Raw genomic sequence first — 17,755 nt, 5'->3', positions numbered from 1 at the left:
GGTTAGGGTTAGGGTTAGGGTTAGGGTTAGGGTTAGCATAAGGTATTTAGTGGGTAGGTTTAGTAGTGATACCTTGTTTATCCTTAGTTTATCCACTGGTGTCATGCACCAAAAACCATCCAAGTCTTGGGGTTAAAAACAGCAAACATTCTTTAAAACGTCAAACATGATATCAGAGACCTAAACATGTTGATGTCCTCACAAGTACAGTAATACAAGGGTCTTCAACAGGGGGTCCAGGACCCCTAGGGGGTCCTCAGAGTTACTACAGGGGGTCGCCCAAATCTTTGTGTGATAGAAGCTCCTTTTTTATATTAACCACTTGAACCCTAGCGTCCATATTCTGAGAACTTGAGCCAAAAATAGCAGATCTACAAGCTCTTAACGCCTCGCACTGCGAGGCATTGTGAGGTTTGGTGTAGAGGGGGAAAAGAGCAGACTAAGTACAGAGTGAAAGGTCAAGTTTATTAAGTATTGACGGTTCAAGTGGTTAAATATCTGAAAACACAAATTGACATGAATCCAAAATACACTGACTATTGTGCTGTCAAACAATGAAACTTTATTGAATCTATGAACAGGTTGTGGGGGTCCCTGCTTCATCTCTCTCTCAACTAAGGGGTCCCTGCTTCATCTCTCTCTCAACTAAGGGGTCCCTGCTTCATCTCTCGCTCAACTAAGGGGTCCTTGGCCTGAAAACGTTGAAGACCCCTGCAGTAATACAAACATGTGTGTGTGTGTGTGTGTGTGTGTGTGTGTGTGTGTGTGTGTGTGTGTGTGTGTGTTGTGATGTGATGTGGTGTGTGTGTGTGTGTGTGTGTGTGTGTGTGTGTGTGTGTGTGTGTGTGTGATGTGTTGTGTGATGTGTGTGTGTGTGATGTGTGTGTGTGTGTGTGTGTGTGTGTGTGTGTGTGTGTGTGTGTGTGTGTGTGTGTGTGTGTGTGTGTGTGTGTGCTGTGTATTGACCGTGTGCCAACGTCAATTAGCGTCACCTACTTGTTTTCTGGAACAATTAATTAGCCCCGTTTCCCCCCACCTCCCCCCTCTCCCCCCCGGTCTCTCATAAATCACTAAATCGCTACATAAACTGGACCAGCGCGCCCCCCCCCCCCCCCCCCCCCCCCCTCACGGGAACAACACCAGGAAGTCAGCCGTCTCCCAGTGACCTCACTCACAGGAAGTGACCTCACTCACAGGAAGAGCGCACAGAGAGACAGGAAGTCACAGGATGTCAAAGAGCTGCGCACGTGTGTGCACTGCACCGCACACGCACGATCTACATGCTCACATCGAGGCGTTGTGAGCATGTAGATCTGCTATTTTCACAATAGAAAGTATTTTTTTTCCAAATCATAACCGACTGCAGAAACTTCCCACTGGACTTCAAGCAACACTGACTTCACAACGTTGACATTTCTCTATTATAAATCCTTGTCTTGAGTGGTCTCCAGTAATACTGTAATATTTTGAAATATGGACTTTTGATATTCATGAGCTGTATCTGATTCTGTATGCAATAAAAATTCAGCATTTTCACTGCATGTTCTAGAATATGTAAAAGTTTCAAAAAATATATACACAATATTATTATTATTTTTAGATGGATAAGTATATCAAAAATGTACCTTCATCGAGGTATCAACATGCGAGGTATACATACCGACGAAGACAGCTTGAAATGAGGTATTGGTGAATGTGTCAAATTAATTAACAGACACACTATGCATGCACGTAGCACATGCAACAAAGCAGTCCATCTGTAACCAGGTGTGGTTATTTCAATAAAACCATTGCTGGAAAATGGAAATAAAGGCATTTAATGTCTTTATTCTATGTGTACTGTGCAGTGTGCATGCATGGATATGATATTCATTTAATGTCTTTATTCTATGTGTACTGTGCAGTGTGCATGCATGGATATGATATTCATTTAATGTCTTTATTCTATGTGTGCTGTGCAGTGTGCATGCATGGATATGATATTCATTTAATGTCTTTATTCTATGTGTACTGTGCAGTGTGCATGCATGGATATGATATTCATTTAATGTATTTATTCTATGTGTACTGTGCAGTGTGCATGCATGGATATGATATTCATTTAATGTCTTTATTCTATGTGTACTGTGCAGTGTGCATGCATGGATATGATATTCATTTAATGTCTTTATTCTATGTGTACTGTGCAGTGTGCATGCATGGATATGATATATTTAATGTCTGTATTCTATGTGCACTGTGCAGTGTGCATGCATGGATATGATATATTTAATGTCTGTATTCTATGTGTACTGTGCAGTGTGCATGCATGGATATGATATTCATTTAATGTCTTTATTCTATGTGTACTGTGCAGTGTGCATGCATGGATATGATATTCATTTAATGTCTTTATTCTATGTGTACTGTGCAGTGTGCATGCATGGATATGATATTCATTATCTGGGTTAGGCAGGCAGTGGACCTAAAACAGAAAAACATTAAAAACTGTACAATGCAATTGTTTTTTACTAATATCGTGAGTAATATGATCGATATCGAGGTATTCAACAGTAATATGATCGATATCGAGGTATTCAACAGTAATATGATCGATATCGAGGTATTCAACAGTAATATGATCGATATCGAGGTATTCAACAGTAATATGATCGATATCGAGGTATTCAACAGTAATATGATCGATATCGAGGTATTCAACAGTAATATGATGGATATCGAGGTATTCAGTAATATGATGGATATCGAGGTATTCAACAGTAATATGATCTTATCCAGGTATTCAACAATGTTATTGAATATTAAAGGTTTTCCTAATATCTCCCAGCCTTAGTGTGCAGTCTGTGCACGCACGTACACACACACACACACACACACACACACACACACACACACACACACACACGCACACGCACACACGCACGCACGCACGCACACACACGCACGTACAGTATGTCGCTTGCACACAGGTCTGGTAAACATGCTGCTAAAATATACAGTACATAAACATACTGTATCTGTGAATTGGATAAAAACACAGTAGCGCTCGAGGGCGTATTTCCATGTTGAGATATTTAGCCTGTAATGGCAGGCCCAACATAAGGATGCCAGGGTTAATGCCAGAGCATGCTCAACATAAGGATGCCAGGGTTAATGCCAGGGTTAATGCCAGGGCATGCTCAACATACGGATGCCAGGGTTAATGCCAGGGCATGCTCAACATAAGGATGCCAGGGTTAATGCCAGAGCATGCTCAACATACGGATGCCAGGGTTAATGCCAGGGCATGCCCAACATACGGATGCCAGGGTTAATGCCAGGGCATGCTCAACATAAGGATGCCAGGGTTAATGCCAGGGTTAATGCCAGGGCATGCCCAACATACGGATGCCAGGGTTAATGCCAGAGCATGCCCAACATACGGATGCCAGGGTTAATGCCAGGGCATGCCCAACATAAGGATGCCAGGGTTAATGCCAGAGCATGCTCAACATAAGGATGCCAGGGTTAATGCCAGGGTTAATGCCAGGGTTAATGCCAGAGCATGCTCAACATAAGGATGCCAGGGTTAATGCCAGAGCATGCTCAACATAAGGATGCCAGGGTTAATGCCAGAGCATGCCCAACATAAGGATGCCAGGGTTAATGCCAGGGCATGCCCAACATAAGGATGCCAGGGTTAATGCCAGGGCATGCTCAACATAAGGATGCCAGGGTTAATGCCAGAGCATGCTCAACATAAGGATGCCAGGGTTAATGCCAGGGTTAATGCCAGAGCATGCTCAACATAAGGATGCCAGGGTTAATGCCAGAGCATGCTCAACATAAGGATGCCAGGGTTAATGCCAGGGTTAATGCCAGAGCATGCCCAACATAAGGATGCCAGGGTTAATGCCAGGGTTAATGCCAGAGCATGCCCAACATAAGGATGCCAGGGTTAATGCCAGAGCATGCCCAACATAAGGATGCCAGGGTTAATGCCAGGGCATGCTCAACATAAGGATGCCAGGGTTAATGCCAGAGCATGCCCAACATAAGGATGCCAGGGTTAATGCCAGAGCATGCCCAACATAAGGATGCCAGGGTTAATGCCAGGGCATGCCCAACATAAGGATGCCAGGGTTAATGCCAGGGCATGCTCAACATAAGGATGCCAGGGTTAATGCCAGAGCATGCCCAACATAAGGATGCCAGGGTTAATGCCAGAGCATGCCCAACATAAGGATGCCAGGGTTAATGCCAGAGCATGCCCAACATAAGGATGCCAGGGTTAATGCCAGGGCATGCTCAACATAAGGATGCCAGGGTTAATGCCAGAGCATGCCCAACATAAGGATGCCAGGGTTAATGCCAGAGCATGCCCAACATAAGGATGCCAGGGTTAATGCCAGAGCATGCCCAACATAAGGATGCCAGGGTTAATGCCAGGGCATGCTCAACATAACGATGCCAGGGTTAATGTGGCAACAGAAACATCAAATAATAATGATAATAAACTATACAAAGTGCTCCTCGGAGCACAGTTCTCCGCCAGGTCAGGTAGGTTATTGTGGGCCAGCAATGTTGGGAATTCAGTCACTATAGGTGAGAGGTGAGTGGAATCTGTAGTTGAGTGTACAGTCGTGGCTAAAGGTATTGCCACCCTTGCATTTGTTAAAACAACAACAACAACAACACACAACAGTCTAGATAGATTGTGCACAGTGAAGGAACATCAAGGTCTCTGGAGACACTTGGAGCCTTCAGATTGGCCATGTTTGGATACAATCTGACCTCCGACCTCCTGACAATTCTCTCCTTTTTATTTGGTCCATGCTCAGTGTGACACAAGACAGCAGAATGAGGATTTACTCCATTTAAACTGGGTGCATTAGTGCTTACTAAAGATTAAACTGGGTGCATTAGTGCTTACTAAAGATTAAAGGAGTAGTTCACCCCCAAAATGACTTTTTTTCTATTGATTAGTCATGCCATGGAGAGTAGAGTTCAATAATATTTTTTGGTTTTTGTCACATTCCTAAGACAAAAATTTGATTTGAGTAAATTTACCCCCATTGATTCCGGATGGGGACCCTTTTCGAAACGGGTCCCCATCCGGAACGAATGGGGTAAATTTATTGTTATCACATTTTTGTCTTAGGAATGCGACAAAAAACTAAAAATATTATTGAACTCCATGGCATGACTAATCAATAGAAAAAAAGTCATTTTGGGGGTGAACTACTCCTTTAAAGTCAATTTGGACTCACCATAGGTGAGTTCCAGGTGAATAATAGCCTGATTGAAATTCAACTACATGTATTTAAGTATTTATGCAAGTTTCTGTGTAGAATGATCCAGGATTCTGTATTTATTCTAGTTTTATGTTGTGTTCCTCTGCAAACCAAATACTGAATGTTTGTTTTCATTTGCCAAGCTTCTGGAAGATTTTTTTCGTTTTTTTTCTGTTTTACAAATGCAAGGGTTCCAACGGTTTACGGCCGTAAAGCCCGTTAACACATTGACCGCCATTTTAACATACCTCCGTACTCCCACCTGCCATTCGTCTCCATAGACTTCCATGTAATTGGGTGTGCACGGATCATGCACACCCATGCCTAGATAATGCACCACGTGTGTCCACATTGCTCACAGCTTTCAAACAAAAAAATCCGAATGGAAATCCGTTCAGGCATTCATGAGATAACAGCCACTATGTTTAACAAAGATGGCTGCCAAAATGGCTGCCATGCTTGAAAGATGGGGTTGCTATGGGGGTTAAACATGCAATTTCGCGATTGCTATCATGCCTACTCCATTTTTTTGGGGTCAAAAACATTTTTTTTATTTTTTTATTTTTTTTATTTTTTTTATTTATTTTTTTATTCTCGGGACTATCGGGCCTGGCGGGGAAAGACATTGGAATAATCTCGGGACTATCGGGCCTGGCAGGGAATGAGTTAATTTCTCTATGTCTTTCACTGCCGGCTTCTCCTACCGGTTAACGTGGGCGCTCGTCCAGTTCCCATCGTGCGTGATCGGACACTGCTATGCATCGTGTGTTCGCGTATTCCATCAGCTTCTCGAATCCGTTGAAACTTTTTCAATTGATCAATAAGTTCTCCATCTGTAAGCCGCGGAGTGCAGACAGTAAGCTGGGCCAAAATAGAGGACGGACTTCCGCTTCCGGTTCAGGGACTTCAATGTTAAAGTTGTCCGCTCAATAATGTGTCTGTGTAGAAACCGATCACGGAGCATTAGTTCCGGCCTATTTTAGTTGCGCTTCGATAAAAACATTTTTTTAATTAATTTTTATTACATTTACGGGCTCTACGGGCATGGCAGAGAAGGGGTACAAAGGGGTATTTTGATGGCAGAGTTTGTGTTAATGTGAAGTATGATATAATATGAAAAATCAGATCCGGCTTGATCGCTTGACTATAATAGAGATTATGTGCATGATGTTTGGACAAAATCTATAAGAGTAATGTGTTCTGCAAAAAACGGCCTCTTGGTGGCGCTATAGTGAAAAGATGCAGGGCACTTTGTGTTTTCCCTTGGTCTTTGGGGAGTGTGCGTGCAAAACTTCCCACCGATGGATCCAGTCATCCAGATAAAAGACACACAAACATTAGTGGGAGAAATATGTGAAAAAGGTGTTCACTTCCGGCAGAAAGCGTGAAAATTTGCACCTAGGGGTATTTTTGTGCGCTGAATTAAAAAATTGACGGTCCCAAGCACTTTTCTGAAATTTACTTTTCTCTAATTCACTTACCATAGGGTTAGGGTTAGGAAAAAAAGACCCCCCAAAAATCTTCTTTAAGTAGCATGTGAGGGGTCTATCTAGGGGGTTTTCATGATTCTGAATCCATTCCAAGCATTCGTTTTGCACAAAAACATTCCTTGGGCAAGAAATGGACCCCACAAAACTATGGTTTAGTGATGAGTCATCACTTTTCACAGTTGTGTAGGGTCCATTTTTAGCCCAAGGAATGTTTTTCGTGCAAAACAAATGCTTGCAATGGATTCAGAATCATGAAAACCCCCTAGATAGACCCCTCACGTGCTATTTAAAGGGGGGTCTTTTTTCCCTGTATGGTAAGTGAATTAGAGCCACCAGATCCCATGGGAAAAGTGCTTGGGACCGTCAATTTTTGAATTCGGCGCACAAAAATACCCCTAGGTGCAAATTTTCACGCTTTCTGCCGGAAGTGAACACATTAGCCTATTTTTGTTACATATTTCTCCCACTATTACTGTTAACACAATTAGTGCTGCAGGGTATGAAAGGTTAACTTTTCTTTGAATACAGTAAGATTGACGGTGAGCGCTGTCAATGGCGTCGTGTAGTAACCGGTTTTAATGACGGTGAGGATCGTCAAGGGCAGCAGAACAGTTAAATGTCCCTTCTGTCTCCTGACAGGTGCTAGAAGGGAACTGGGTGCTGGTTGTTTGGTTAGGTTATATTTAGGCTACAGAGCTCATTTCTGCTTCCTCTCTCTGACAGTAGTCAGGGACCCAGTCCCTGATAATGGGAGAGGACCTGTGATGTTCTGCCGTACTTTTTATTTATATTTTATCTATTAGTTTGGTCATTAACTTTTTCGCCGCCGTTGACAGTCCTCACCGTCATTGAAAGGGTTAATACCATGGCGCCGTTGACGGTGAGGACTGTGAATCTTACTGTATATACAGTAAAGATATTATTACTTACTTAATGTCGCTCCGGTCCCGCTCGCATCGGTAATGTCGGCGATTTGTTTACAACGCACGTTGGGCGTGCACGCGAAGTGAAGCTCCTCAATGTTAAGTCAATGGAGAGGCCCATAAAGAAACTTCATTTAAACAAAATAGCCATTTTGAGACATTTTGCAGCAGATCTAAATGTAAACAAGGCACAAGGCAGGGCGCAGCCATCTTCCCTCTTCTTGTCCCACACTGTCATGTGACTAGATGACGTAATCGTTGCCGTCAAGTGATAATCCAAAAAAACAAAAACAACCCCCTTCCAGCCCTTCAAAATAATAGCGGCGGCCTATGGAGGAAACCACGTGGCACCGAGGCACCAAGCAACCTTCAGATTAAGAGGCAGTAGATGTGTTAAGGTCCACAGAAAGAGAGGCCTGCTCTGCCGGAAACATCGCGAAAAAAAGTTATGGCCATTTGTATATTCACTGTCCTATCGACTTCACTATACAGGAAAAGAATACAAAAAATAAATGTGCTTTAAGTAGCATGTGAGGGGTCAAACTAGGGGTTCTTCATGATTCTGAATCCATTGCAAGCATTTGTTTTGCATGAAAAACATTCCTTGGGCAAAATTTTGCCCTCCAAAATTGTAAAAAAGTGATGAGTCATCAAAGAATCTTCACTTTTCACAGCTTTGGGGGGCCGATATTTTGCCCTAGGAATGTTTTTCATGCAAAACAAATGCTTGCAATGGATTCAGAATCATAAAGAACCCCTAGTTTGACCCCTCACATGCTACTTAAAGCACATTTATTTTCTTTTTTTAATATTTTTAATTTCCTGTATAGTGAAGTTGATGGGACAGTGAATATACAAATGGCCATAACTTTTTTTCGCGATGTTTCCGGCAGAGCAGGCCTGTCATTCTGTCAACCTTAATGAACAAACTAATAGATAAAACAGAAATAAAAAGTACGGCAAGACATCACAGGTATCACCCCTATTCCTTGAGCTTTTGGGCTTGTGGGTCCTTGACGCTGCCTGAGGAACAGATACCACCGCCTGAACCCACCTGGCTTTCACAGCCCTGTTCTGCTGTCTGCTGAAAATAGCCAACAGAAAACAGAAATAAAGAGAAACTAGATCTACTACAACAGCATGGGCACACTTTTCATGTCCCAAGAATCCATGGTCACACCAACATAATACGGAGGTGTAAATATAATCACTGTTGGTGAAGAAACCTTGTATTTCCAAGTTTCAAATTTGTACGTTTCTTCGCAAAGTAAAGCCCTGCTTCATCATACAAGGCTGTCGCACAACAGTAGTGAAAACATAGCCTGGCTCCAGCCAATAGACCCGCCCACTCTCTGAGTGAACTGCATCTCTTGGTCTGGATGTGTCATATGACGTGTCTCTTGCTACCGAAAGCTTCTCAAACCGACCGAAACCGACCAATGAAATCAATGCAATGCGGAGGAGGGGCGCGTCTAACTTTTGAAAATCAACAGAAACAGTGGAGGGAGGGGTGGCTGCGTGGCTCATCAGAGTTCTTAACTGTTCTGCTGCTGTTGACGGCGCTCACCGTCATTGAAAGGGTTAATACCATGGCGCCGTTGACGGTGAGGACTGTCAATCTTACTGTATATACAGTAAAGGTATAATTACTTACAGTACGTCGGTCCGCTCCCGCCCGCATCGGTAATGTCCGCGATTTGTTTAAAACGCACGTCGGGCGTGCACGCGAAGTGAAGCTCCTCCATAGTAAATCCATTGAGAGGCCCATAAAGAAACTTCATTAACTCATAACAGACATTTGTATACAAAGAGGGGTCTCCACTCTGCACACTGTGGACTCGGGATGGGCGCAGCCATGATTCTCTTCTGGACCCACACTGTCATGTGACTAGATGACGTAATCGTTGCCGTCAAGTGATAATCCAAAAAAAACAAAAACAACCCCCTTCCAGCCCTTCAAAATAATAGCGACGGCCTATGGAGGAAACGGCGTGGCACCGAGGCACCAAGCAACCTTCAGATTAAGAGGCACTATTAGTGTTAATTGCTCCCTTTGAACTTCAAAGGGCTCCGAACTGCAGTCATTGATTGAGCCATACAAGTGTCGAATAGCTCGTTAGTGATTCTCTCTAATCAATGAAACATCAAAGACAATGACCTGTTTGGTGTATGTCATTGAGGGGAGGGGGAGGAGGGAATGTTTTGTGTGCAAAAGTCAAACACAACCCCTCCCACCAGATCTCTTGTGATTGGGAATTTCAAATTTTAAATCCCCTCCCCTTTTCAATCAAATAGAATGGCCACAAGTTCAGACTCAAGCCCCAGCGTAGAGTCTGAAATCAGGCTAGTGAAAACAGCAGATCTACAAGCACACAACGCCTCGCACCGCGAGGCGTTGTGTGCTTGTAGATCGGCTGTTTTCACTAGTTTAAATCATTTTTAAAATGATAAATACAATACTGGCTTTTAAGCAGTTTCAAGGGGCACATTTGACCCTTCTCAGGGGCACACCGAAGGTCCCCAGGCACAGTGGTTGAGAAACACTGGACTACAAGATATTTGCCAAAAAAGGTTATTTTGAGCAAAGTTATTTAAGTGTGGAGGGTAAAAAAGGACAGGACTAGCTAGCATACGCCCCATTTTATACTTTGGCTATTTGAGAGATATCAAATCTAATTTTCTTCTATAAACTGGAAAACTCTTGAAACATTTTGGAATATTCTTGGTTATAATAATATGCCCAACATAGTGATGCTAGGGTGAAATTGGTTAATTAATAGTAGATAGATGGGTACCTTTATTATCCCAAGGGGGAAATTCAGTCTCATGTAATAATGCCACTAATGTGGTGCTCTGTTGTTTGTCGGTAGTCATAGAGCTAAAAGATGACAAACATGAACCGTGGCGAGGCGGTCTCATTTAATCCTGTCAACTGAAGGGTAAAACTGCTGAGGTAGAAGTCATTCATGCTAAGATCATTTTGTTTGTAAGCTGGCAAACATAACCTGAATGCTGACATCAGAATTGTACATGTGTGTGCGTGTGTGTGTGTGTGTGTGTGTGTGTGTGTGTGTGTGTGTGTGTGTGTGTGTGTGTGTGTGTGTGTGTGTGTGTGTGTGTTTTCTCTCACTCAACAGTATACAGACCAACATACAGTATAAATGTATACAGGCTATCTGCACATTTCTAAAGTGACAATTTAAGGACTTTAAAGACATTTTAGTATCTCTCAACAAACATTGGTAAAATTGTCAAATATTAGAGGCAGAAATTGTGAAAATAGCCGATCTACATGCTCACAACGCCGCCTAGCGTTGGTATTGTGAGCATTTAGATCTGCTATTTTCACAATGGAATAGATCGTGTCAAACTAAATGTAATGAAATGGGGGTGGGGGGGGGGGGGGGGGTCACTGGGGGGGTCACTGGTCTGAAAAGGTTGAGAACCACAGCTCTAGACCAGGGGTCTTCAACAGGGGGTCCGGGACCCCTAGGGGGTCCTCAGAGTTACTACAGGGGGGCTTTGTGATAGGATCATTTTTTTAAATGAACAACTTGAACCCTCGCATCCCTATTCTGAGGAGAACTTTAGCCGAAAATAGCAGATCTACAAGCTTGTAGATGTGGCACCGAGTGCTGTGCTGTGAGCTTGTAGATCTGGCTATTTTTGGCAAATAGGTTTGGTGTAGAATTGAAAAAAAAGCAGACCAAGTACAGAGTGAAAGGTGAAGTTAACTAAAAACACGAATCCAACACAGACTGATGTTCTGTCAAACATGTCTATGAATCCATCTCTATCCACACATTTATACAATATGTAGTGGGGGTCCCTGCTTCATCTCTCTCTCAGCTAAGGGGTCCCTGCTTCATCTCTCTCTCAGCTAAGGGGTCCCTGCTTCATCTCTCTCTCAGCTAAGGGGTCCCTGCTTCATCTCTCTCTCAGCTAAGGGGTCCCTGCTTCATCTCTCTCTCAACTAAGGGGTCCCTGCTTCATCTCTCTCTCAACTAAGGGGTCCCTGCTTCATCTCTCTCAGCTAAGGGGTCCCTGCTTCATCTCTCTCTCTGCTAAGGGGTCCCTGCTTCATCTCTCTCTCTGCTAAGGGGTCCCTGCTTCATCTCTCTCTCTGCTAAGGGGTCCCTGCTTCATCTCTCTCTCAGCTAAGGGGTCCCTGCTTCATCTCTCTCTCAGCTAAGGGGTCCCTGCTTCATCTCTCTCTCAGCTAAGGGGTCCCTGCTTCATCTCTCTCTCAACTAAGGGGTCCCTGCTTCATCTCTCTCTCAACTAAGGGGTCCCTGCTTCATCTCTCTCTCAACTAAGGGGTCCCTGCTTCATCTCTCTCTCAGCTAAGGGGTCCCTGCTTCATCTCTCTCTCAGCTAAGGGGTCCCTGCTTCATCTCTCTCTCAACTAAGGGGTCCCTGCTTCATCTCTCTCTCAGCTAAGGGGTCCCTGCTTCATCTCTCTCTCAACTAAGGGGTCCCTGCTTCATCTCTCTCTCAACTAAGGGGTCCCTGCTTCATCTCTCTCTCAGCTAAGGGGTCCCTGCTTCATCTCCCTCTCAGCTAAGGGGTCCCTGCTTCATCTCTCTCTCAACTAAGGGGTCCCTGCTTCATCTCTCTCTCAACTAAGGGGTCCCTGCTTCATCTCTCTCTCAACTAAGGGGTCCCTGCTTCATCTCTCTCTCAACTAAGGGGTCCCTGCTTCATCTCTCTCTCAACTAAGGGGTCCCTGCTTCATCTCTCTCTCAACTAAGGGGTCCCTGCTTCATCTCTCTCAGCTAAGGGGTCCCTGCTTCATCTCTCTCTCTGCTAAGGGGTCCCTGCTTCATCTCTCTCTCTGCTAAGGGGTCCCTGCTTCATCTCTCTCTCTGCTAAGGGGTCCCTGCTTCATCTCTCTCTCAGCTAAGGGGTCCCTGCTTCATCTCTCTCTCAGCTAAGGGGTCCCTGCTTCATCTCTCTCTCAACTAAGGGGTCCCTGCTTCATCTCTCTCTCAACTAAGGGGTCCCTGCTTCATCTCTCTCTCAACTAAGGGGTCCCTGCTTCATCTCTCTCTCAACTAAGGGGTCCCTGCTTCATCTCTCTCTCAGCTAAGGGGTCCCTGCTTCATCTCTCTCTCAGCTAAGGGGTCCCTGCTTCATCTCTCTCTCAACTAAGGGGTCCCTGCTTCATCTCTCTCTCAGCTAAGGGGTCCCTGCTTCATCTCTCTCTCAACTAAGGGGTCCCTGCTTCATCTCTCTCTCAACTAAGGGGTCCCTGCTTCATCTCTCTCTCAACTAAGGGGTCCCTGCTTCATCTCTCTCTCAGCTAAGGGGTCCCTGCTTCATCTCTCTCTCAGCTAAGGGGTCCCTGCTTCATCTCTCTCTCAACTAAGGGGTCCCTGCTTCATCTCTCTCTCAACTAAGGGGTCCCTGCTTCATCTCTCTCTCAACTAAGGGGTCCCTGCTTCATCTCTCTCTCAACTAAGGGGTCCCTGCTTCATCTCTCTCTCAACTAAGGGGTCCCTGCTTCATCTCTCTCTCAACTAAGGGGTCCTTGGCCTGAAACGGTTGAGAACCACTGCTCTAGTCTAGACCAGTGGTTCTCAACCTTTTCAGGCCGCGACCCCCAAAATAATCATATTTTAACTGGGACCCCCCCCCCCCTGGGGACCCCCCCCCCCCCCATCCTGATGAGCATTAAGAGCTGAGGCATTACATTTTGTCTAACACGGTTCTATTGTGAAAATAGCCGATCTGCGTTGCGAGGCGTTGTGAGCATGTAGATCTGCTATTTTCACAATTTCTGACTCTAATATTTGACAATTTGGCCAATGTTTAATTTGTCATTTTAGAGGTATTAAAGTCCTTAAATTGTCACTTTAGAAATGTGCAGATACCCTCTATACACTTAAACTTTATGTTATTTTATTTTACTACTGAGAGAGAAAACAATGTTCCATACTAAGTTAATCATCTGGGGACCCCCCAAAATAATTTGGGGACCCCCCTGGGGGTCCTGACCCACAGGTTGATTACCACTGCTCTAGTCTAGACTCTGCCCCCATGGATGTAAAGCCAAAGCCCCTGCGTGTCGTGTCGTGCGCTGCGTCATGCTGACCTCTCGGAGTTTCTTGGCCCAGGGTTTCTGTGCTTTGCGGAAGCCGTCGTCAGCCTCCTTGGTCTCCTTGTATCCTCCGATCATCTGCTTGTGGAAGGCGTCTTTCTGCCAGTTCTTCAGCTTCTCGTAGTCCTCGCCCATCAGCGACGCCTTCACCTCCATGTGCAGCTCGCTTACCTTCTCCGCCTCTGTGCACAGGGCGGCCCACGCTCGCTCCAGAGAGCCGTACTGTGGACCTGCAAGTAGACAAGTAGGCACACCACAGTTAATCCATTTAGACCTACGTCCATTTAGACCTACGTACTGTGGACCTGCAAGTAGACAAGTAGGCACACCACAGTTAATCCATTTAGACCTACGTACTGTGGACCTGCAAGTAGACAAGTAGACACACCACAGTTAATCCATTTAGACCTACGTACTGTGGACCTGCAAGTAGGCAAGTAGGCACAGTTAATCCATTTAGACCTACGTCCATTTAGACCTACGTCCATTTAGACCTACGTACTGTGGACCTGCTAGTAGACAAGAAGGCACAGTTAATCCATTTAGACCTACGTACTGTGGACCTGCAAGTAGACAAGTAGGCACAGTTAATCCATTTAGACCTACGTACTGTGGACCTGCAAGTAGACAAGTAGGCACAGTTAATCCATTTAGACCTACGTACTGTGGACCTGCAAGTAGACAAGTAGGCACAGTTAATCCATTTAGACCTACGTACTGTGGACCTGCAAGTAGACAAGTAGGCACACCACAGTTAATCCACCGTACTGTGGACCTGCAAGTAGGCACACGACAGTTAATCCACCGTACTGTGGACCTGCAAGTAGGCACACGACAGTTAATCCACCGTACTGTGGACCTGCAAGTAGACAAGTAGGCACACCACAGTTAATCCATTTAGACCTACGTCCATTTAGACCTACGTACTGTGGACCTGCAAGTAGGCAAGTAGGCACACGACAGTTAATCCACCGTACTGTGGACCTGCAAGTAGGCACACGACAGTTAATCCACCGTACTGTGGACCTGCAAGTAGGCACACGACAGTTAATCCACCGTACTGTGGACCTGCAAGTAGGCACACGACAGTTAATCCACCGTACTGTGGACCTGCAAGTAGACAAGTAGGCACACCACAGTTAATCCACCGTACTGTGGACCTGCAAGTAGGCACACGACAGTTAATCCACCGTACTGTGGACCTGCAAGTAGGCACACGACAGTTAATCCACCGTACTGTGGACCTGCAAGTAGACAAGTAGGCACACCACAGTTAATCCATTTAGACCTACGTCCATTTAGACCTACGTACTGTGGACCTGCAAGTAGGCAAGTAGGCACAGTTAATCCATTTAGACCTACGTACTGTGGACCTGCAAGTAGACAAGTAGGCACAGTTAATCCATTTAGACCTACGTCCTGTGGACCTGCAAGTAGACAAGTAGGCACAGTTAATCCATTTAGACCTACGTCCTGTGGACCTGCAAGTAGACAAGTAGGCACACCACAGTTAATCCACCGTACTGTGGACCTGCAAGTAGGCACACGACAGTTAATCCACCGTACTGTGGACCTGCAAGTAGGCACACGACAGTTAATCCACCGTACTGTGGACCTGCAAGTAGACAAGTAGGCACACCACAGTTAATCCATTTAGACCTACGTACATTTAGACCTACGTACTGTGGACCTGCAAGTAGGCAAGTAGGCACACGACAGTTAATCCACCGTACTGTGGACCTGCAAGTAGGCACACGACAGTTAATCCACCGTACTGTGGACCTGCAAGTAGGCACACGACAGTTAATCCACCGTACTGTGGACCTGCAAGTAGGCACACGACAGTTAATCCACCGTACTGTGGACCTGCAAGTAGACAAGTAGGCACACCACAGTTAATCCACCGTACTGTGGACCTGCAAGTAGGCACACGACAGTTAATCCACCGTACTGTGGACCTGCAAGTAGGCACACGACAGTTAATCCACCGTACTGTGGACCTGCAAGTAGACAAGTAGGCACACCACAGTTAATCCATTTAGACCAAGTCCATTTAGACCTACGTACTGTGGACCTGCAAGTAGGCACAGTTAATCCATTTAGACCTACGTACTGTGGACCTGCAAGTAGACAAGTAGGCACACCACAGTTAATCCATTTAGACCTACGTACTGTGGACCTGCAAGTAGAAACACCACAGTTAATCCATTTAGACCTACGTACATTTAGACCTACGTACTGTGGACCTGCAAGTAGACACCACAGTTAATCCATTCAGACCTACGTACTGTGGACCTGCAAGTAGGCACACGACAGTTAATCCATTTAGACCTACGTCCATTTAGACCTACGCTCCAGAGAGCCGTACTGTGGACCTGCAAGTAGACAAGTAGGCACACCACAGTTAATCCATTTAGACCTACGTCCATTTAGACCTACGTCCATTTAGACCTACGTCCATTTAGACCTACACTCCAGAGAGCCGTACTGGGGACCTGCAAGTAGGCACACAAAGTTAATCCACCGTACTGTGGACCTGCAAGTAGACAAGTAGGCACACCACAGTTAATCCATTTAGACCTACGTCCATTTAGACCTACGTACTGTGGACCTGCAAGTAGACACACCACAGTTAATCCATTTAGACCTACGCTCCAGAGAGCCGTACTGTGGACCTGCAAGTAGACAAGTAGGCACACCACAGTTAATCCATTTAGACCTACGTACTGTGGACCTGCAAGTAGAAACACCACAGTTAATCCATTTAGACCTACGTACATTTAGACCTACGTACTGTGGACCTGCAAGTAGACACACCACAGTTAATCCATTTAGACCTACGCTCCAGAGAGCCGTACTGTGGACCTTCAAGTAGACAAGTAGGCACACCACAGTTAATCCATTTAGACCTACGTCCATTTAGACCTAGATCCCTGATTTGCAAATGAATTTCGTCCTTGTCTCTTTTATGCCCATATATGGAGATGATTTGCAAATGAATTCCGTCCTTGTCTCTTTTATGCCCATATATGGAGATATTATGCTCATCGCCCTTAGGGCGTCTTACTAGTTGCGACCGTAGATCGTAGTTGTCTCCACCAGCCGAAGGCATGGGGGAGAGTATGTTTTCCCCTCCGTCCGTCCGTGTGTTGAGCCGTTTGGAACAAAATGCCTCAAATCCCAAACGCAAAGTGCAATCATCATGAAATCGCGCACACACGTTCCCACTAGGTTGAAGAAGAAATGCCACTTAAAATTTTTGAAATCAGCCTCATGGTGGCGCTATAACAGGCCGATTTGTGGTTTTACCTATAACTCCACCGATCAGTTTCAAACTTTGTAAGCGCACTCCCTAGAGGCTAAGGATAAACCTTTGCCCTGCATTTTTCACATCAGCATTTTATAGCGCCACCTTTGGGCCGACTTATGTAAAACACATTTTTGGACATTACTCCTTGAGATTTTATCCAAAAATCACGCAAATCGGTACACAGTATCTCTATAGTCATGTGATCAAGTCCGATCCGTCTGCTATTTCATATTCCATCCTGATTGGCTAATATTGGCTTCCAAAGTTTGCAGGATTGCCATGAAAGATCTAAGGTGAAGAACACATGCCACCCTTTTTACATTGGCCTATTATACAGTAGCACCACCAGGACGCCTGGCCTGGTGGAGACCTGTGCTCGGAAGAGCACTGCTTCTAGTTTACTATGAAAACCGGCACATCCTGTCTGTCAGTGAGTCAGTCAGTCCGCAACACCTCAATGTATATAGTTTACATCACATGGTTGACTGTCAAGACTGCTGACTATCATCTCCATATATGAAGATCATGACTCTCATCAAACCCTGGATATCCATACATGGAGACGACTGGATCATCACCCTGATCTCCATATATGGAGCTGACCTCTACATCTGATTCCCAGATGATGCCCTGGCCAACCACACTAATAGAAGGCCCAT

The 17,755-nt window shown here is 45.1% G+C and overlaps 1 protein-coding gene across 2 annotated transcripts in view; it reads right to left on the bottom strand.

Annotated features, from left to right (window-relative positions):
- pacsin2 (protein kinase C and casein kinase substrate in neurons 2) overlaps positions 1-17,755 on the bottom strand; it is a 102,525-nt gene that overhangs the window by 43,005 nt on the left and 41,765 nt on the right. For both annotated transcript variants that reach the window (XM_080754036.1, XM_080754037.1), the window contains exon 4: positions 13,781-14,016. In XM_080754036.1, the coding sequence (XP_080610162.1) occupies positions 13,781-14,016 (236 nt within the window). The remainder of the gene's footprint in view (positions 1-13,780; positions 14,017-17,755) is intronic.

The sequence above is a fragment of the Nannobrachium achirus genome (genome assembly GCF_963921795.1).
Source record: "Nannobrachium achirus genome assembly, chromosome: 23".
NCBI classification, from domain to species: Eukaryota; Metazoa; Chordata; class Actinopteri; order Myctophiformes; family Myctophidae; genus Nannobrachium; species Nannobrachium achirus.
Note: the sequence above shows the minus strand (reverse complement) of the source record. Positions and strands in the feature narration are given on the sequence as shown.